This window comes from Lissotriton helveticus, chromosome 7, assembly GCF_964261635.1.
Source record: "Lissotriton helveticus chromosome 7, aLisHel1.1, whole genome shotgun sequence".
Classification (NCBI taxonomy): Eukaryota; Metazoa; Chordata; class Amphibia; order Caudata; family Salamandridae; genus Lissotriton; species Lissotriton helveticus.
In genome coordinates, this window is record NC_136068.1 from 1,685,326,255 (window position 1) to 1,685,348,251 (window position 21,997).

Genomic DNA, 21,997 nt, shown 5'->3' on the forward strand with positions numbered 1-21,997 from the left:
AATGTAATTAAGGTCGTGGCTTAAAAGCAGGTAAGCTAAAAGTGTGTGCTAAGAATAGTGTGGACCCGACTTGTATTTTGCTATTTATGTCATTGCCTCCAGATATATGATAAAACAAGTAACATCATACAACAAGTCAGGACTATTGGCTTTGTCAATGGCTGTTAGTTGCATAAGGTAAATGAGCAGCAACTATGGCTTGTATTAAAATTGAAAATTCTTCCACATAAAGCCCCGGTGATACCACGACAATGTTGCTGCTCGTGGGTTTCAAAAAGAGAAGGGCACTCCAGAGAGAAAATAACTCTCTTTAAAGGATTTTCCTTCCCCTATAATGCTCGAAAAAACGGACCTCCTGTGCCACAGCACAAAACAGAGCCCGATAGAGACCCGTTTCGACGCCTCCTTTAAAAAACTGCCGGTGCTCAGACCTGGTGAGACCCGGCCCACTTAAAGCCCTGGGTCCGGAGATTACAGTCTTTAATATTGGCCCGCCCCTTTCTTTTGACGCTGCTCACTGTAACCTGAATATGCGAGCAGCGTCTACAGAAAGTGCTCTCACATTTGCGAGAGTTCAAGCTACTGGCTTTAAAAATAACAATGCCTTTTATATATGTGTTGCTTTTAAAAGACATAAATAAAAGCCATTGTCATTTACAATGTTAAAACATTTATAATAGTTTAAACACACGCAAATGTGAGACCTACTTCATTGCAAATGCTTGTACTTTCCCTGACGTTACCACAAACATTGTCTGCAGCCAGCCAAACGCATGCTGTCTCCTATAACTTACAAAGCTCCTGTACAGCTTGGCCTTTAATTTTATATTTTCCTTGCAAATATGGGCCACTATTTTACTTATCTGGTTCGCTAATGGGCCCACTGTTCGTTTGGCACCGGGCCCATCTTCCGCCCCAGTCCGACCCTGCAGATCTTTCACTAGTGCGGCCACCGGGTGTGGCCGTAGCGGTTCGAACCCCTGCAGCGGCCGCTCAGGAAAAAACCTTTCAGAGAGTTCCTAAGGGGCATATTACCAATGTTAAGCGATATTTATCGCTAACGATGCTTAGCAACGAATTTTTTAACGCTAAGCATCGTCAGAAATTATCGCAGATAAACCTTGCTATTATCAAGGTTTAGCGCAAATGCGATAAAAATCGTCCGCAATGCATGAATATCGCTGAAAAGTCAGCGATATTCATGCATTACCGAGCTAATGCTCTTAGCCATGTTATCCACCTCCCATTGGATAACATGGCTAAGAACTGCTCAGGGCAGGTGTTAGCTTTTGGAGATATTCGTGCTTAGCGCAAATATCTCCAAAAGTTGGTAATAGGAGATAGCGATGTTAGCAACTGTTTCCAGTCGCTAACATCTTGGCACGCCCACTTTGCATGTCATTAGTGATAAATATCACTGACATGCAAAGTGGGACCCAAGATGGTCGCTATCTCCTACTAGCTGTCGCTAACTGGTGTTAGCGACAGCTAGGTAATAGGGAGATAATTTTATCTCCGCTTTCTTGGCTTTTAAAGCCAAAAAAGCGGAGATAAACCCCCTTGATAATATGCCCCTAAGTTCGTGAACGAAAGACAGCAGTGCTGTTTATTTTTCTGAAACCGCCACCGAAACTTTACGGTACATAGAAAGCCTATTTAATGGCAGAGGTGGCTGTAATTATGTCTCGTGTGCCGTTCGATTGCACAACGCGGGCACCGTAGGAGCTTGGAAACGATGACTCACAGTGAGCTACAGGCTGGCGGGCGGCCGGCCAGAACTGCGCAGTGTTTAACAATTGTTCTGGTTTCCCAAATGAATTTAGTTGATTATGACGTATAACACAAAAAGCAACAATTTATGGTCCGCATGCACCTGACAACTCACTCACAGCACCAACATACACAGTGCGATCAATGCATGTATTAATGAGGCCGCATCTTCCTCTGCCCCGCTCCCAATACCATGCCCCCGCCCCTCCCCCCCCCCCCCCCCCCCCCGCAAGACACCAACATTCAGTGTGCGTTCTGTTGGGGTTCCTCTGTACCGGAGCCCTCCACCTGCACGTTCACCCAGGCACCTCTCTACCCAGCCCCTGTGGTCTCTCGCCTGCTGCTCTGTCTGTCATCATGCCCTCCCACTCTGTCTGGCCCTCCTCCGCTCGCTCATCGGCCCGTAATGCTTCCAGTCGCACTTCCTCCACTAAGGACCACTCTATCCCGTCCCCAAGCCAGATTTGGAAAATCTGTCTTCCAGATGTGGATCCCCAAATTTCCGCACTGCTCCTCCCAGCATCCCTGTGGGGCGTTACAGGTGTAGGAGACAGCACCCTGTACAGGACAGTAGGGGCGGCGAGGACTTATCAGCGCACATTTCGCTGGCGTAGCAAGAGGAGAGGATAAGGGTGGGGCCGGCACGACTTTTTGGGGGGGGTGACTGCTCCCCCTCTAACAATCTAACTATCCACTGGCAGAGTCCTCCCCGAACCTCAAAACACGTTGTGGTGGAGGGAGGGAGGGAGGGGGAAAGGAGGGAGGGAGGGAGGGGGAAAGGAGAGAGAGAGAGAGAGAGAGAGAGAGAAAAAAATAGGCATGACCCCACCGGTGGAGAGAACACGCAGCTCATCCCCCTACAAGGGCCACCACAGACCTAGCTCGCAACACCTGGGAGATGCGAGGCAACTCCATCCGTCGTCACTGGCCCTCCCAGGCTTCTTCACCTTCTATTTTCCGAATCCTGGAGGCAGGGTGCCACCCTATCCCCGGCTGGTAGCCGCAGTCAGAGATGTTTTAAAGGCATGGGTAAAATTGGCAATTGTGCAGAGCCCCTGCCCTTTGAAGGGGCTCCTGGGAAAGTGAACTTGTACTCTCTCATCTGCCTCTTTCTGTAAGTCAGACTTTAATGTATTATGTAATAATGTTTGGGATCCCGGGTTGGATCACCAGAAAATGGGTTAAACTAATACAAAGTTGTTCTGTATAGGTGCCCTTAAAGTACGTCAATATTCCTTAAAATGGCACTGACCTTCCTGGCGGCGCTTCTTGCGAGCTGCGCTGTATCTCGGCCGTGGGCGCAGGTGGCGGAGTGCTCGGGAGGCCACGCCGAGCTTCTGACACAGCTGCGGCTGCTCCGTCCTTGAGATAGGCTGGGTGATGGGACCGCCGAGCGCCGGCACCGCCCCACGGGAGTCCGCCACATCTAATCACCCCGCGCCGGGGTGAGACGGCTAGAGGCATGGTAAGAGGCAGAGAAAGCCGCACGGACAGCCTCAGATCTCCTGGACAAGCGTCCACTCTAACCTCAGCCCTTTACTTTCAGCGACTTAGACGGAGCAAAGCGAGCGACCTGTGATGCAATGCAGAGTTGACACCGCAGCGCACCACGCCAGCCGCAACGCTTCCTGGGACTGACGGATCTAGAAATCAAGAGGCGTGACTCGTCTTCAGGGCACGGGCTTTATGCTGAACAGTGTCCTGAGGGCACGCCTGTAGAGGGCGCAATTGTCACGCAGGTCTCTTCAGGTGGCAGTGTTCAGCTTGCCTCAGTGCCAGGTTTCAACAAGGGCCCTCCGCGCCTGACACTACGAGCAGGCACGGCCTCTCTCCCACGCGCTCCGCCAAACTTCAAGGCCGTAATGGTAGGGTGACCAACTGGCATTGGTGCAAATTCAGGACGGTGAGTGTAAAATTTCAGGACAAAGGGTCAAAATTCAGGACACAAATTCAGGACATGAGGTCAAAATTCAGGACAATTGGATACGTTTTACAGACACATCAGAGGTCGCGCATTAGTATTTAAGTAAGCCCAACCATATCCAAACCTATTCAACCATTTGCAAACCTATCCATCATGGTTCCTTCCATCTATCGCTTCACTCATCCATCCCTTCATTCATCCTTTCACTCATCCATCCATTATCCACCCATCCACCCTTTCACCCTATCCATCTGTACACTCATCCATCCACTCTTCTACCCATCCATCCATTCACTCATCCATCCAGCCATGTACCCTTTCACCCATCCTTTCACTTACTCATCTATCCACCCAGTCACTCATCCTTCCACCCATCCACCCTTTCAGTCATCCATCCATCCTTTCTCTATCCATCGACCCTTTCACTTAGCAATCCTTCCTTCCATCCATCCACCCACCCATCCATCTAAAATACTTTTTCAAATCTTCTTAAAAAAATACTACTTTTTGTCACACCATAATCCATCCATTGACCCTATCACTTATTCATCCTTTCTCTCATCCATTTATCCTTTCGCTCATTCACTCATCTATTCATCCTTTTGTCCATCTACCCTCTCTTTGACTCACTCATCCATCCTTACATCCACCCTTTCACTCATCGGTCCATCCATTCACCCTTGCACTTATCAATTCATCAAGCCATCCACCTTTTCACTCATCCATCCTTTCACTCATCTATCCACCCTTTCACCCATCCAGCTGCCCTTCCACCCATACATCCAGCTATTTACCTTTTCTCTCTTCCATCCTTCCACTCACTCATCAATTCATCCATCCTCTCTCATTATCCATCTATTCAATCGTTCATTCATCCATTCACCCTTTCACGAATTCATCCAGCCATCCGCACATCCCTACACTTACTCACTCACCCACCTTTTCATGTTAATTTTGAGCTGAGCCTTTTTGAGAAGAGGCCCATCACGAACTTCACCCTCGCTGCAGGAGCCATTCCAGGACTGGGATAGAAGTCACCCAGGGCAGAGACAGGATCCACAACAGGAGGGGGACAGGAGCCTTCACAGGCCTGGGGGAGGGGGTACATGAGCCATCACTGGGGAGGGCAGGAACCAATCACAGGAGGGGGGGCAGGAGCCACCACATGGGGGGAAGGAGCCATCCCAGGGGGGGGGGGGCAGGAGCCACCACATGGGGGAACTGGAGCCATCACGGGGGTGGGGGGGCAGGAGCCATCACAGGAGGGGGAACAGGATCCACCAGGGTGGGCACAGGGGTGGGCATGCAGTATTCTAGTATCATCTTGGTCTCTTGCAGGGTGGGGTAGGGCTCCTCACCCCCCCCTGGACAAGACAACGAGAAGACAGGCTCTCTTTCCAAAATGTTAGTTTTGCCATCCCCAACTGTGATGTATAGTACTTAAAGGAGATACTCCACGCGAACTGATTTAACATTGTCCTCCATACTTTGTTAATCAGTGTGGGTGCGATTATGCCATTTCTTTATTTTATTACATTATAGACTGCATGTTTGAAGAACCGACGTTTGTTTACAATTTAGTGACAGTAATTAAGCTCTCAGTGGTGGCTCCTCTATGGGGGCGTTTGGGCGCCGCCCCCTGGTTTCTCGCCGTGCGAGAAGGCAGAAACAAATGGTAGTTATTACCATAATAACTACCATTTGTTTCTGCCTTCTCGCACGGCGAGAAAGCAGAAGTTCCTGGTTGGGGGTGGGCGGCTTCAATACCCATAGGAATCAATGGGCATTACCGAATCGGTATTTACCGATTCGGTAAATACCGATTTTTACAGATTCAGTAATTCAATTACCGATTTTACCTAAATCTCCCTCCTTCTATTTTACCGATTCATAAATAACGAATCGGTAAAATTCGGTATTTATGAGTCGGTAAAATAGAATTACCTACATCTGGCCCTTGCTCTTAGACACACCACTTTCAAATTCCACCAGCCACCACTGTAAGCTCTGTGAAGAGAACTACGTGCTGCCTCAGTGTAATCAGGGTCGGTTCTAGGATGTGTGAGGCCCCTCTAAATTGCAGAGACATGACGCATTCAGGGCTGTTTGCATCTGAATAGATGCCCCTGAAGCTGCAGCCCCCTCCTCTCAGTTACCTTCAAGCACCTCTTAACAGCTCATCAAGGGCTGGAGGTGTGAGGGTTGCCATCCCGCTATGCCTCTCGAATGCTGCGGGGTATCTTAGCTTTGGAACAGCACAGGAGTCAAGAAGGGAGGTGGGTGGATGCTGTGCCCGGTTAAAATTACGGACAAATGGCGTCCGTTAAAGAATGCTTCACGGACAACGGACAGACGGCCGAAATTACGGACTGTCCGTGAAATTTACAGACGGTTGGTTACCCTACGTAAAGGGCAAGAAGGCATGTGGCCTACTGACCGCCAGAACTGGAGACCTTGGAAGAGAGAACCAGCCAGGTCCCAATCTCGGCGTCAGCTCAACACCCTCGGATTCTGGGCAAAGCAGCAAATTTCCCACAGCCATCTAAAATAATCACGGAGCACAATATGGAAAGCTTAAACTGGAATAGTCAATATGTGACAAAAAGTAAATGTGGAATGCATAACGAGACTGAAATACAGCTAGAGGTTCATGCGAACCATTGACAAGCATTTGCAATGGAATAGGTCTCGCATTACTGAAGGTTTGAGCTATTGGAGATGCTACTAATGATGCGATGCCAAAAGCTAAAACTTTCAGTAATGAGATACTCAAATGGACCCCATATGTATACATGTGTGAATATGTTACAAGAGGTTTACAAAGCAACAAGCGATGCGATCTCTAAGCCAAACAAGCATTTATTTAATAAAAAAAATTAAAAAAACTCCTCTTGTTAATCCAGGCAGGATCCTTTAAGCTATCCCGAGAGAGAAAGAAAACAATATTGACTATCAAGGAGCACCTGTTGGTTATTGATAAACATTGTTTCAAAGGGTCCAAACTAAATGTTGTGTTGAAGTACCAGACTAGTGCTCTTTCTACCCCAGTAATATTACCCAAATATAGGCATCATGGGCCATATGTATAAAAATCCTCATTTGCGATTCTCAAATAGCGATTTTTTGGGAATCGCTATTTGAGAATCGCATAATGCTATGTATGTAGGATTTGCAATACATTTCCCATTCTCATTCCTATGGGCCTAGAGGCCCGTAGGAATGAATGGGAAGACATTCTCAATTTGCGATTAACAATTAGAGAATTGAAAATAGAGAACGCAATTTCAATGGTGCAAGGGTGTCAAAAGGACACCCTGTAGCACCCCTGAAATAAGCATGGGTGCACATATGGTGCACATACATGCCCTAAGGGCATGTACGTGCTTCACATTGCACTTTGAAAAATGCAAAAAAGTGAATTTTTCAAAGAAATCACAAATTACCACCAACTTGAAGTTGGTGGTAATTTGGGATTCCTTAAGGCCAAATGGCACTTTTTTGGTGCTCCTTACATTGCATTTAAGTAATTGCAAAATTTGCGATTCCTTAAATGCAATCGCAAAATAAGGAATTGCAAATTTTGCGATTCCTTATTTTGCATGCAGATTTGCCTCATACATACCACTAAGCAAAATTGCGATTGCAAACGCCGAAATTCTGCAAATTTCGGCAATTGCGATCGCAATTTTACTTGATACATATGGCCCCATGTGTCATACTCTTACCGAAATGGTTAATGTCAAGAATGTTCTAGTGCATTACAAATTGCAATAAGATTAAGAAGTACTGCCATATTACTTGCCACAGGTGGGGATTTTGCTGCAGAAGTGCATCTTCTGTGTCTACAGCATAATCTGCCAAGGAAAGAAGGAGGCTGGTTTTGAAGTTATGTGGACAGCCACATGTTCAATGTGTCTGTGTTTGTGTACAGCTCAGCTAAAGCATTTAACAAGGTCGGCTGTCAGTTTTTAGGCACGCGCATATCTACAAATGATGCATACAAGCCAACCCTCCCGAATCAGGCAGGAGACAACCGATTTGAAGGCTAGTCTCCCGCCTCCCGATACAAGCATCCAGAAACCCAATTCCACAGTATGCAGCAGGAATTACGGAATGAGCTGCTTGAAGATATGACTGTGTTTGCTCAACTGGAACATATGCCGAAAAGTAAACACTGCCATCAAGTCCTTAGCGAATTCTTGGGCAAGGGGCTCGTGTCTGCTTCTAGGACAGGAACCATCATCATCTGAACAGAGGAGGCAAAGGTTTCCCGATAAGGAGGAGGAAAATGTTACTCACCCTTTGTCACTGGATTGGGCACAGATGCATCTTAAAAGCAGAAATGTGTCAGCACTGTCAATAAAAACACAATCTGGCCAAAGGTGCTACAGAGAAAGGAACAATGGCAGTTCTTTGGGACTTTTAACAACAATGCTATAAGATACAGCCTTCCACGCTCTACTTCAGTCCAAGATTCTCATTCAACAAGCCTTCAAAATGTCAGTCGTTTTGGCTTATGTAGAATGGAAATATTTTCTCATGGTTGGATACACAGACCACACCGTTCGGGTGCTTAGAATAACTCAAAGTAGAGCTAAACTGAGAGCTAAAAAGTACGTTGGCTCTCCAGCCTTTGTTTTCCTCCCCACATCCCATAGTTGTGAATATGTTATTACCTGAGTCAGCCGAAAAGCTATTGGTTTTGAAGTGAGCATGGGCGGCCCAGGGTTCAGGTTCATAATGATGCAAGTTTTTTTTCTTTTTAGATACCTTTCCTTGTTGGATCGTTAACTAAAAAGAAAGCCAAGCAAAGAGTTTTTTTTTAGAGGCAGGTGTGGGACTGGAAGCTGCACAGAGGAACGGGTGCAAAAGGAACAAAGGGGGGGAGCGCGAGGGGAAGCTAAAGCAAAACAGGGGAAGCAATGGGGAGAAGCAATGGGGAGAAGCACACATGCAATCATGCGAGAGGGGCGAGACCCGTGAAAAAGACACAAACACGGAAAACGCCGAGACAAGTATATGAGAGATACAGCCTAAAAATACTTTTTAATGCTACTATATTATCAACTTTTTAAAGATGGAAAACCCAGGTGGCCCTCTCGGGAATTGAACTCCAAACCTGTAGGTCACCACAAATGAAAAGGGGGGGCCCTCGGCCCCCCCGCACGCATGGCGGCACGGCGATCGTCGCCCCCCCTTTCCCCTTTGTGGTCATTCGGCGGTGGGGGCGTGCCCTGGGGGTGCGGCCCACCGCCGATTGGCCGGCGGCCTTCCTGACCCGGATCCAGTTTAGTGGGTCCGGGTCAGGGGGGGCGGGCGATAGGAGGGGCCGACCGGCCCCTCGGGAATAAGAAGTAGGGAGCGCCCAGGAGACCCCCTTGTCCCTGGACGCTCCCTCGCTGAACGTTGTGCCCCGCGTTCGGGGCTTCTTTGTTTTGTAATTGCTTTCTGCTTTCTTTTTCAGGCACTCCGGAGCGGGAATTCGCTGGAAGTCGAGTTTGTACCGGAACGTGGTGATTCTCCCTTTTCTGCTTGCAGGTTTGGACGTCCGGAGTTCCAGCCGCGTGGGGGGCCAGGCGCATCGGAGCAGCGGAGAGCCTTGCCCGGGAGCATCGCCGAGGAGCAGGGAGCCGTCGTGAACAGCGCCTCGCCGATGACGGACTAGCAAGGGCGCGGAGTCGACGGGGAGAGCGCGGTACGGGTCGTTTTAAGGCCCCGTAAGGTATTGTGTGGGGCAGGGGACTTCGGTGGCGGGCCCCCCCTTTGAGAGCGGGGGTATGTTCTTATGTCTGGCTGAGGGCCTGTGAGCTCCCCCTCTACCGCCGAGTCCTGGAAAACATAAACCGCACAATTATTTAAGTACGCCGCTGAGATACACGCGAGCGGCGGTAGCAATACGGGTCATTGTGTACCTTGCCACAGTGGATTATTATAGGAGCGTCGTTGGAAAAACGGGTGGGAGCGCGCTTTCTTAAACGGCAATCAGGCCGGGGGGAGCAGGTTACGATAAGACGTGCAGGGAAGCGGAGCAGGGTCGACCAGGGCAGCACCTGGAGGGGAGACCCCTAGAATACAGTGCAATTGCAAGGAGAACACTAGGATTCAGGTGATATCGTTTTTGCAGGAATGTTGTAGAAGAAAGGGTGAAGTAACATTCAGTAACTTTGTGATAAATGTATTGCATTGCCTAATCTAATCTTGTAATTGCCTAAATCTGATAATTACTTTATATGTTCTGAATTCTCCTTACATTACACAGTGGAATGTTCATTTTCTGTTAATATTCACAACGAATTTGGTAATACACACCCCAATAGGGAAGTTGAGCGAATGATACTGGACAATTGTTTTCTTTTCATGACTGTTTCGAAGAGATAAAGCGAAGTGCCCTGTGTAGCTGTTATTCGGGACCGTTTTTGCAATAAGAGGCACCTGGATTGGGGGAACTGTTATAGGATTGTGTTACTCAAGGAAAGGTATTTGAGACTTCATTACTGTCCGGTGTTAATGCATTTCTCTATTCCAGGCCTCTAACGACATTATTGGTGCAATTCATTCTTCTGAGAGGACGCAAGGAGATTAAACGCGCAGCCTAGTAGGGGACGTGATCACAGACCAATATCGCCGGCGAGTACACAGGACTGGTCGGTAAGAGGGGTACGGGGGGCTAGCATTCATCGCTCCTGGTGGCCGCCGGGTGGGTCTACATTAGGTTTACTCACCCCTTACATAAGCGGACAAGCCGCTAGTGTTGCGGTCGCCGTTGCATGGTGCTGAAAGCCCCCTGGTGACCCTCCACCGGAAAGGTACAAATAGTTGACCTGTTGTAATTTAAGAGAGTAGGCTGCGGTTGTTTGGGGTAGCATCATGCCAGGTCCGCGGGGTGGAAAAAGGGGGTCCAACATGGAGGCTATGATGCGGGCCATGATGCGGGAGATGAGTGAAATTAAGCAACAGCTAGGAAAAGTTAATGAGCTGGAAGCACGGTTTAATGAGAGAGATGGTGATGCCCCGGGCCCATCCGGTAGGCCGATCCGCAAGAGGGTGGCACCAGTGCCAAGGGGGGATTTTGTCACCCCACCCGGGAAACCTAGGTCCAAGAGATCCAGGGACGCTGCCCCCATCCCGGGGCCAGTAGAACCGGTACCTGCCGCGCCGCTGGCGGACGTCCCGCCCCCGCAGATACCTATCCCTACACCCCTTGCCCCCGTGGTGCCGGTGCCGACAGGTCAACCAGTAGACGCTGGGCCTGCTCCGATACCGGTGCCCACAATCCCGGGCACAGGCATGCCACACCCGGCACCCGCCCTGCCAGCTGCACCAGTACCACCGGGCATAACCCCAGTGGTACCTGTTGTCCCGGGGGGTAATGTAGAGTCCATGCCCCCTGAATTGTTATCCCAGATAACGGCCTTGATGCCGTGGCTCCAAAAAGGGGGAGCTTTCCCGAATTCTGCAGACCATGCAGCAGAGGCGGCGAAGTTTGTGGAAAAGAACAGATCGGCAGCGGTCGCCGACAGTGTTGCCTTGCCAATATCTTCTCCCCTTGCAGGTCCAAGTGTTCCCCAGCTGGACGGAGTTAAAGGGCAGCCGCCCCCGGTGCCCGCACTTGGTAAGGAAGTGGCATTGCCACTCTTAGGGGACGGTGTTCTACCTTCTAGGAGCGAGAATTTGGCTCAGCATGTGTCATTAGCTGTGAAAGAGATGATTTGGGCGGATAAATACGTGTACATTTATTCTTTGTTGTTAGATAATAGGGAAATGGAGCAGGCAAAAGCACTAAAAGAGTGGATGCTTCCAAGCGAATGGAGGGCGCAGTGTACTAGGTTTAGGGTTGAGGAAACTCTCAACAACTGGATGAAAGCATGGGCTGTATTCACTGCAATTAAAGCTGAGCGTCCTCCAGATTTACAGGCAGCATTGGCATGCTACTCGAGCAGGATTGTGGGGTGGAGTGAACAGTACTCTGGGGAAGCATGGAAGGGTTATGATGTCAATTTCAGGAAGGCATTGGAATTCAATAGATCATTGCCATGGGACACGGTAGATTCCATGGCTTGGCACAAACAGTTCTCTGATACTGCACCTCCCCCTCAGTTCGGTGCGGTCAAAGTGTTCACTAGACCGCAACAGCCCTTTCGGCCCCCCCAAACGAGCGAGGTACCTGGGAAGTTTAGGGCAGGTGGGCCAGAGAAAAAAGGGGTGTGCTGGGATTTTAATAGGCGCACCTGCACAAGGGCCGCGTGTAAGTTTAGACATGCATGTTCCTCTTGTGGGCACCCCTCTCATCCAGAAACTGCCTGTAGGTCCAAGCAGGGAAACACGGGTCAGAGGGGTAGGGGAAAGCCACTATAAGACAGACAGGTTATGCCCCCCCACTCCAGTGGATGTGGTGGCAATGATTCCATGGTTGAACAGATACCCGGACCACACATCAGCCACCCTACTACAGGAAGGTTTTTCTAAAGGCTTCAGGATCCCGGCCGCGGGATACACAGGTAGTGCGCACTGTAGAAACCAATTGTCAGTCAAGCATAATCCGGCGGTGGTGGCAGCCAAAATTGACAAGGAGCTATCATTAGGTAGGATAGCTGGCCCTTTCTCTGAAGTGCCGGTACCCAATTTTGTGTGTTCCCCACTAGGAGTTGTCCCCAAAAAAGAGAAAGGACAATTCAGATTGATCCATAACCTGTCAGCACCCAGGGGGGCGTCACTGAATGATGCCATTGACGAGGGTATTTGTAGTGTTAAATACGCCTCTTTTGATCAGGCTGTTAACCTATTACAGGCCACGGGACCCGGGGCGCTGATGGCGAAATCAGACATAGAATCAGCCTTTCGCCTCCTTCCAGTCCACCCAGCGGATCAGCATCTGTTAGGTTTCACTTTTGGGGATATGTTCTACATGGACAAATGCATGCCTATGGGTTGTTCTATATCTTGCGCTTACTTTGAGATGTTTAGTTCCTTTCTTGAATGGGCCATGAGACAAGTGACGGGCCATCAGGGGGTCATGCATTATTTAGATGATTTCCTCTTCCTCGGTACAGCGGGATCTCAGGAGTGTGCACTGGCATTGCAGGAATTTTGTGTGCTCATGCGGGCTTTTGGGGTCCCGCTTGCGCCCGGGAAGACAGTTGGCCCGACCACCTGCTTAGAATTCCTCGGCATTGAGATTGACTCACTAGAAGGATGTTTTAGATTACCTAGGGACAAAGTGGACAAATTCAAGTCAGCGCTACATTTATGCCTCCGCAAGGAGAAGGTCACTCTGCAGCAACTACAGGAGGTGGTAGGCCAGTTGAATTTCGCACTGAGAATCATCCCCATGGCTCGCCCTTTCTCTCGCTCCATCGCTCAAGCGATGAAGGGGCTGAAGGAAAAGCACCACCGCACTCGCCTATCGGCTGAAATTCGCCAGGATATGCTTATTTGGATGGCATTCCTGGAGGATTTTAACGGTAGGGTGGTCTGGCCCGGCCCGCTCACAACATCAGCGGAGTTGGGCCTATGGACTGATGCGGCCGGTAGTGTGGGCTTTGGCGCCATCCTAGGGAACAGGTGGGTCGCTCAACAGTGGCCGGAAGAATGGAAGACATGGGGTCTGACCAGCAACATTGGCTTCCTTGAACTCTTCCCAATATGGGTGGCACTGATGGTCTGGCCCGAACACCTATGTAACCAATCAGTGGTGTTTTGGTCAGATAACATGACAGTGGTAGAATGTATCAACCAGCAAGGGGCACGGTGTCCTTTCATACTTCGTCTGGTCAAAGAAATTGTTCTGCGGTGCCTTAAGCTGAATGCTAATTTTAGGGCCAAACATGTCCCTGGTGTTCTAAACAATGCGGCTGACTCCCTCTCTCGCTTCAAAATGCAGGTTTTCAGGGAGCATCTTCCCACAGCAGACCCCTCGCCCGCACACTTCCCAGCAGTACTTTGGCAGATTGGTGCCCCAGATTACAGGACCTCGTGGTCGCTAGCCTAGCCCCCAGGACGAAGACGGCTTACGAAGGGGCGTTTCTGTCTTATTGTTCTTTCTTGGGGCCACAATGGGAAGCGCTTTGGGCGGAGGAGGATGGCTTTGCAGCCTATTTAGAATGGATGCATAGGGAGGGGTGCTCGGTGGCAGCTGCGAACAGACATAGGGCAGCGGTGTCATTCTTCGCTCAAGCTAGGGGCTTCCGGGATCCCACTAATACCTTTATGATACGTAAGGCTTTAAGGGGATGGCGCCGTATTCAGGGACACCAGAAGGATAAGAGAAAGCCCATTGGATTGGCCCGGCTGACAGCCTTACTGGGCACGCTGGAGACTGTTTGTAGTTCGGAGTGGGAGGTGCTTCTTTTTAGGGCGGCATTCTCTTTGGCATTCTATGGGGCGCTGAGAATTAGCGAACTTGTGGCAGGTTCCAAGTCGGACCTACTGGGCGGCTTGCAAAAGGCTGGTGTGACGATAAGGGGGGACACCATGTGGGTAATTATCCAGAAGTCAAAGACCGACCAGGAGGCTAGGGGTCACACCATAGTTCTGCAACGGGCCCCCGCCAACCCGTGCTGCCCGGTGAGGCACGTAGAAATATTCCACGGAATGTTGGTAGGCTCAGAGGGCAGGGCATTGCTCTGTCACGCCGACGGGAGCCCCTTGACCAGGTATCAATTCAGGAAAGTATTGGAGATGGGGGTTAGGAAAGCAGGTCTTGACCCTAAAGATTTTGGCTCTCATTCCTTCAGGATTGGGGCAGCAACTGAGGCGGTGGCAGGGGGCCTCCCAGTGGAAAGAGTGAAGACAATTGGGAGATGGTCTTCAGAATGCTATAAACGTTATGTTCGGATTGACATGCTATGATTACACGTCACTCACGCTTGGTTTCTTTCCGCTCTCTTACAGTTTCTCAGACCTGTTACGCAGGGGAGGAATTTGTCGTCGGGCACCGGGAACATACATCAGCACGGAGCGGCGACCAGGAAACAATGAAGAACAATGTCTGGATTGTTGGTCATTCATATGTGAAGCGAGCGGAATGTGTCTTTATGTCAGGTGACAAGAGGAAAAGGGCGGCACAACTAGGGTTGGACATCACGTTCTTTGGCAGAGGGGGGTTGTGTCTTCACGAGTTTAGGGGATTCTTCCAAGGGCTTTTAGCACGCCAGCAATCTCCACCGTCAGTGGTGATACTTCACCTTGGGGAGAATGATTTGGCAACACTGGGTAGGCGCATTCTGATTGAGGAGATTATTTCAACGGTGGGTTGGATGGCTAGGACCTGCCCCGGTTGCACATTAGTATGGTCACAACTCATACCTCGACTACAGTGGCGGGGGGGACATTCGGTCAGGGCGTTGAATCACTCGGTGAAGAGGATCAACACACGGTTGGATAGGTTGTTTCGAGCCCCCTTGTTACAGTCAATACCTCATGGGTGCATCTGGGGCGACAAGTATTACTTGAGGGACGGAGTTCATTTAACAGAGGAGGGTAATGTCCTATGGTCTGATAATGTCTGGGCCTGGCTAGAGGGTTTTGAATGCAGGAGGGTGTCCTTAGGCAGGGGCTAGAGGGGGGAGGCCAGATCGTCGGTTAACAATGCTGGCCTGTGGCGGTAAGGTCATTATCGGTGAGCACATATTTGAGGTCTGAGGGGGCGGGCATCATCCTATGGAGGTTCCCGCCCAGGGGGAGGGGCCTGCGGGCCACTCCCAGAACTCCAGGGGCAAGGTAATAGGCAAAGGAGCGCGGGTAGGAGTAGTTCACGCTTTCCTTAGGCTGGTAGCCACCCCGCGCGCGTGGACTCATGACGCCACCGGCGCAGAGTAAGGGCCCTCCTTTAGTGGGTAAATGGAGTTTAGGGCGTAGACCGGGCAATTCCCGGGGTAACACTGCGCATGCGCACACCTATGGGGGAGGCGCAGCTTGTAGGACCTGACACCGGTAGTGACCCTGCCATATGGCCAGAAATGTACAAAAATCAAGTTTAGGATGTTTAGTCTAAGTTAGGAAACAACATGTATTAGAGTTTTGTTAAGGTCAGGCTCTCAAACTTGTTGATAAGAACTGTATAACTAAATGTCCTGCTGATTTTTGTATTCATTGTTGATTATGCAATTAAAACCTTTTTTAATTTCATACTTTAATAAATACGGCCGGGCGACTAGCGCCCACCTTCCAAAAAGTAAAGACGTCTCGTGTCCACGTTCCTGGGTGTGGGGTGCCGGATTGGGGGGGAGGCGGCAGCTAGTCGCTGACCATGTGAAAAGGGGGGGCCCTCGGCCCCCCCGCACGCATGGCGGCGCGGCGATCGTCGCCCCCCCTTTCCCCTTTGTGGTCATTCGGCGGTGGGGGCGTGCCCTGGGGGTGCGGCCCACCGCCGATTGGCCGGCGGCCTTCCTGACCCGGATCCAGTTTAGTGGGTCCGGGTCAGGGGGGGCGGGCGATAGGAGGGGCCGACCGGCCCCTCGGGAATAAGAAGTAGGGAGCGCCCAGGAGACCCCCTTGTCCCTGGACGCTCCCTCGCTGAACGTTGTGCCCCGCGTTCGGGGCTTCTTTGTTTTCCCACCCACCATCCCTTGGAACAAAAGTCTTGTAGCAGTTTTATGTCTGGTTGAATGGTAAGTTTCAAAGGTACGGTCCACAGTAGAGATGGATCTGTTGGTGTATTTTGTGATGGGTTTGTTTAGGAATTTTTTCCCCCTTTCTAGCGAAACATGTATGAAGTGAATTGTATTTGATGCCATGTGTCTTTAGGCCTTTTTTCCCTTTGTAGCTATACGTTGATACTGTTAATTTTTAGCCAGTGTAGCTGTCCTTTAGAATTTTTTCCCATAGGTCGTCGTATTTATTAGGTATGGGGCATGCGGTAAGGTCATTATCGGTGAGCACATATTTGAGGTCTGAGGGGGCGGGCATCATCCTATGGAGGTTCCCGCCCAGGGGGAGGGGCCTGCGGGCCACTCCCAGAACTCCAGGGGCAAGGTAATAGGCAAAGGAGCGCGGGTAGGAGTAGTTCACGCTTTCCTTAGGCTGGTAGCCACCCCGCGCGCGTGGACTCATGACGCCACCGGCGCAGAGTAAGGGCCCTCCTTTAGTGGGTAAATGGAGTTTAGGGCGTAGACCGGGCAATTCCCGGGGTAACACTGCGCATGCGCACACCTATGGGGGAGGCGCAGCTTGTAGGACCTGACACCGGTAGTGACCCTGCCATATGGCCAGAAATGTACAAAAATCAAGTTTAGGATGTTTAGTCTAAGTTAGGAAACAACATGTATTAGAGTTTTGTTAAGGTCAGGCTCTCAAACTTGTTGATAAGAACTGTATAACTAAATGTCCTGCTGATTTTTGTATTCATTGTTGATTATGCAATTAAAACCTTTTTTAATTTCATACTTTAATAAATACGGCCGGGCGACTAGCGCCCGCCTTCCAAAAAGTAAAGACGTCTCGTGTCCACGTTCCTGGGTGTGGGGTGCCGGATTGGGGGGGAGGCGGCAGCTAGTCGCTGACCATGTATGAACCTCATATTCAACACACTACTTTGAATATGCCAAGAGTTCAAACCCATCCACTTACGAAAACTGACGTTGCTCACTGTCACAGACAGTCCTCACAACTAATCATATATACAATGCAGACGGAAATTGTGAACTAAAATAAGTCACAGCACTACAGATACTTAACAAAAGACTCATTTGTCTTACTTACCGAGAAAAAATTCAGCTCGCTACGTGCTCATTAGTCAATCAATCAATCAGTCATTTGTAGAGCGCGCTACTGTAGTGTTGGCTTTCTAGTTGTTTCACATATGTCATCATTTGGAATGTTATCACAAATTGGAATGTTATGTTCTGATGCTAGTGTCAGTTAGGAGCTGAGGATTGAGCTGACTGGTGACAGCTCCTGGTGGGGATTTGCTAAGGGATTTAACTAAAGATTATTCTTACCATCTTATCTTATATATGAACTACCACCTCATGTCAACTTAATTAATAAATACATCCTTCTACAAGAACCTACGTGACCTGATCTTCATTTAACATCACTACAATTGGCGCCGTTTTGGACTTCTTTCTTCATATTTACAAGCAACTGAAACATGAACTTTCTTCAAACAAGGTAATCAATTAAGTTTCTCCTTCTTCAAGCAACTTCTTGGCAAACTGGCACGTTATTAATCCCCACCAGTGACCATTCCACTCTTTTGGTCATCCTCCAACTAATCTGCCAGTCCCTGCTTTCTAAAACCTTAAGTTATCTACTGCTGCACCTGATTTAAAAGTTGCTCCGCCTGATTTAAAAAACTGGTTCACCTGTTTGAAAAGTGACTGCACCTGATTTAATAATCTTTATACCTAATTTATGAGCCTGCTTATATGTGAGCCTACTTGACATGCGAGTCCCTGATTTATAAGGATATGATTTTAATTTGTCAACTACTACACCTTGAGATAGGCCTGAGTTGCTTTCCTGGGTTGCCGTTGATGAGTGAAGACTGCTTCTTCCATTTTGCTGCCATGAAGCAAGTACTTTCCTTTCACCCATTCGTCAACGTTATACATTTAAAATTGCCATCAGCAGCATTTGATTTTCATACCTGCAGTGATTCCTTCTACAAGCCCTTTAATTCCCGTTTTGCTGACATTAAGCAAGTGTCTTTTCTGTTATGCAGCGTTGCTCTGGAGAGCTTCTGCCCTGACAAGCAGTTTTTTCCATCATCAAGTGGTTTGTGCTACCATTTTCATTTGATGAATTTAAGGTCGGGTGAGAGAGTGACCCCCCTATCTTCTTTAACATGTGGATGTTCAACTTCTTTGTGCTGTGATGAAAGTGCATTCACAAGAACATGTTAGTCCTTTATGATATGTGAAGGGCCTGGCAAACGTCTGACAGTTTAACTGCCATTCTACATTTAAAAAAAAAGTGCTAGACGGATTACCTTCATGCTGTTTCCTTAGTGAGATTGCTTCAATTCTATGTCACAATTCACAGCTGCACTCACCGTGAACCATCCTGCCGTGCGTAAATAACGTGCTGCCATCTTGATTAATTCTACATATATGCCAACCATCCTTAAGCCAACCACGTTTTCATTTGTTCTGTTTTAATAACGCTGTCTTATGAAGCTTTCTAACGTGCTTCCTTCATATTAAAGATTTCTGCAGTTTCAGTGCCCTTTTCTCCTCAATTCCAACTTTGGATTTTCTTCGCTGCACATCGTATTTCAAAGCAGGTACTGTACATCAACGCCACGCATGTTTTCGGTGACATGCACACCATGAGAGGTATTTATTTTGATAGCGAGTTCTATTTTAATTATATGCTTTATGACAGTGCAACAACATCAATGCCACGCATGTTTTCGGTGACATGCACACCATCAAAGCATTTATATTTTTACAGCAAGTTCAGTTATTCATAATTATTGTGTTTACGGGGTGAGGCAGCAAATATATATTTTTTCTTCAGGTTGCACTTTCTTAAAATTGACGCAGATGTTTTATATCACAGCTGCTATCATAATTCAATGGTGACTTGCACTTCTATACCATTTTCTTGTATTATTGATGGTGATAGTCAACGGTGACTACCTTATTTATTTTAGTTTCTTATTTTATTGTTCTCACATGTGTTCTCCATTTGGTACATTGGATTTTATGAGCTATGCATAGTACAAGTGATTATTTGATGTATTCTTTTCTGCTTCTTCAATGTTTTTTCTGGTATACAGAATATGTTAAAGTAAATAGTTCTGTTTATCTTATGAGTGGACCTATATTGTCTACATTTTACCGGTTTATTAATTAATTGCTGACGTCAGTTTTGAAGGTTCAGTGCACTAAACCTTATATTATGATTTTATATGAGCTCTATGATTGTTATGATGATTTTCTCCTTTGCGCAAAGGTTTTCAAGACTTTTTATGTGCGTAGAAGTACGTTACATGAATTGTCATTATTAATTTATTGCTTAAAAGTTTTTAGTGTCACATGCACGTAATTCTGTTATGTGATTACTATGCCAGTTTTTCGCCTGTTTTTAAAGGTTTCTTTCAGAATTAATTATTCTTTCTGGCAACTTTTCTTCAGGGTTATATGCGTGTGATATTGTTGAGAGATTATTATGCCAGTTTTTCACTACCTATTATTTTTTTTCTGGCAACTTTTCCTCAGTGTTATATGCGAGTAGCTCTGTTTTATGTTAATTATGCCAGTTTCTAACCATTTTTACAGGTTTCATTCAGAATTTATTATTCTTGCTGGCAACCTTTCTTCTGTTCATGCTCTGTTAGATGTTAATGTTCACTTTTTTTTTTCTCCTATAATTCTGGGATTTCGAATTGGGTGTGTTTGCTGATTCCGTGAATTTTGTGTTTGGTGTCCATATTCTTATTATCGTTTGCTTCTTTTCCTTTAGGAGGAAGATGTGTTGTCTTTTGTATTTCCATTTGGTTTCTGTTCATTCTTCTTAGTTCTAATCTTGTTTGATTTTCTCTGTTGATTCTTCTTGCTTCTAATCTTGCTTTATTTTTCTTTGTTGATTCTTCTTGGTTTTGATCTTGCTTGATTTTCCACCTCTTAGATGTTACTGTAATTTTCCTTTTCTTATAATTCACCTTCTCTTTTTCTTCATTGTTACTTAATTATCTTCTACTCCTATTTCTACACACCTCCTTTCTGTATCCTAATATTTTGTGTAATTGCTCTTTAACATCTTAGTTTTTGGTTGCAATTGTTAAATGTGTATAAGGGGAAGATGTGTAGTGTTGGCTTTCTAGTTGTTTCACATATGTCATCATTTGGAATGTTATCACAGATTGGAATGTTATGTTCTGATGCTAGTGTCAGTTGGGAGCTGAGGATTGAGCTGACTGGTGACAGCTCCTGGTGGGGATTTACTAAGGGATTTAACTAAAGATTATTCTTACCATGTTATCTTATATATGAACTACCACCTCATGTCAACTTAATTAATAAATACATCCTTCTACAAGAACCTACGTGTCCTGATCTTCATTTAACATCACTACAATTGAGCGCTACTTACCTATGAGGGTCTCAAGGCGCTGTGGGAGAGGGGTTGGGGTGCTGCTACTGCTCGAACAACCAGGTCTTGACAAGTCTCCTGAAGGTCAGTATGTCCTGGGTCTTTCGCAAGTGGATGGAGAGGGTGTTCTATGTCTAGGCGGCAAGGTGGGAGAAAGATCTTCCGCCGGTGGTCGTTCGGTGGATGCGTGGAATGGTGGCAAGGGCGAGGTCAGCGGAGTGAAGCTGGCGGTTTGGGGTGTAGAATGTGAGTAGTTTGTTGAGGGATGTTGGTCCGGTGTTGTGGAGTGCTTTGTGAGCTTGGGTGAGGAGCTTGAAGGTGATCCTCTTGTTGACGGGGAGCCAGTGCTGGTCTCTCAGGTGGACAGTGATGTGGCTGTGGCGGGGGATGTTAAGGATGAGGCAAGCGGAGGCGTTCTGTATGCGTTGAATTCTGCTCCGGAGTTTGGCCGTGGTTCCCGCATAGAGGGCGTTGCCATAGTCCAGCCTGCTGCTGACGAGGGCTTGGGGGACCGTCCTTCTGGTTCCGGTGGGTATCCATCTGTAGATCTTGCGGAGGGTGTTGAAGCAGGAGGAGGAGATGGCGTTTACTTGCTGGGTCATTGATAGTATTGAGTCCACGATGAAACCCATGCGGAGGGGGTGGAGCCGAGGATGAGGACCTCCATCTTGTCAGAGTTCAGTTTCAGGAGACTGTTCTTCATCCATTCTGTGACGGCCTTCATTACTTCGTGGTGGTTGGTTTTGACGGTGGTGGGGTCCTTGGTGAGGGAATGGATTAGCTGGGCGTCGTCAGCGTATGAGATGATATTGAGGTCGTGCGATCTGACGATGTTGGCGAGTGGTGCCAAGTAGCGTTAAAAAGGGTTGTGCTGAGGGATGATCCTTGGCGTACGCTGCAGGTGATCTTGGTGGTTTTGGATCGAAAAGGGGGAGGCGGACTTTCTGGATTCTGCCGGTGAGGAAGGAGGTGATCCAGTCCAGGGTTTTGTCGCGGATCCCTGCATCGTGTTCCTCAACAAAATGTTTATTGCTCTTTTGCAATACGTTTATTGCTTTTCCACCGGGACTCATGAATCACAAATTAGAAGCTAGAGGCTTTCTCACTTGTGACACTAAAGTGTCTGAAAAGTTTCAGCACTCCCTCCATCATCTTCTTGTGTTTGCTTTGTTTGCCCTAAGTTGGCAGGGTGTGCTCAGACGTGGGTTCTTTGCTCACTTTGCCACTCAATTCAAGCTAGCCTGGCTGATGAGGGGTGTTACCCCA

General features: G+C 48.1%; 1 protein-coding gene across 4 annotated transcripts in view; it reads right to left on the reverse strand.

The window, feature by feature from the left end:
* Nucleotides 1-21,997, reverse strand: part of LOC144770660 (uncharacterized) — a 281,327-nt gene that overhangs the window by 231,958 nt on the left and 27,372 nt on the right. The window contains exon 1 of one of the 4 annotated variants that reach the window (XM_078655370.1): nucleotides 3,023-3,417. The exons of 2 other annotated variants lie outside the window; for them this stretch is intronic. In XM_078655370.1, coding sequence (XP_078511496.1) covers nucleotides 3,023-3,234 — 212 coding nt within the window. In that variant the 5' untranslated portion in view covers nucleotides 3,235-3,417. Of the gene's footprint in view, nucleotides 1-3,022; nucleotides 3,418-21,997 lie in introns of those variants that run through there. One more of the 4 variants, XM_078655371.1, reaches the window with a different exon arrangement.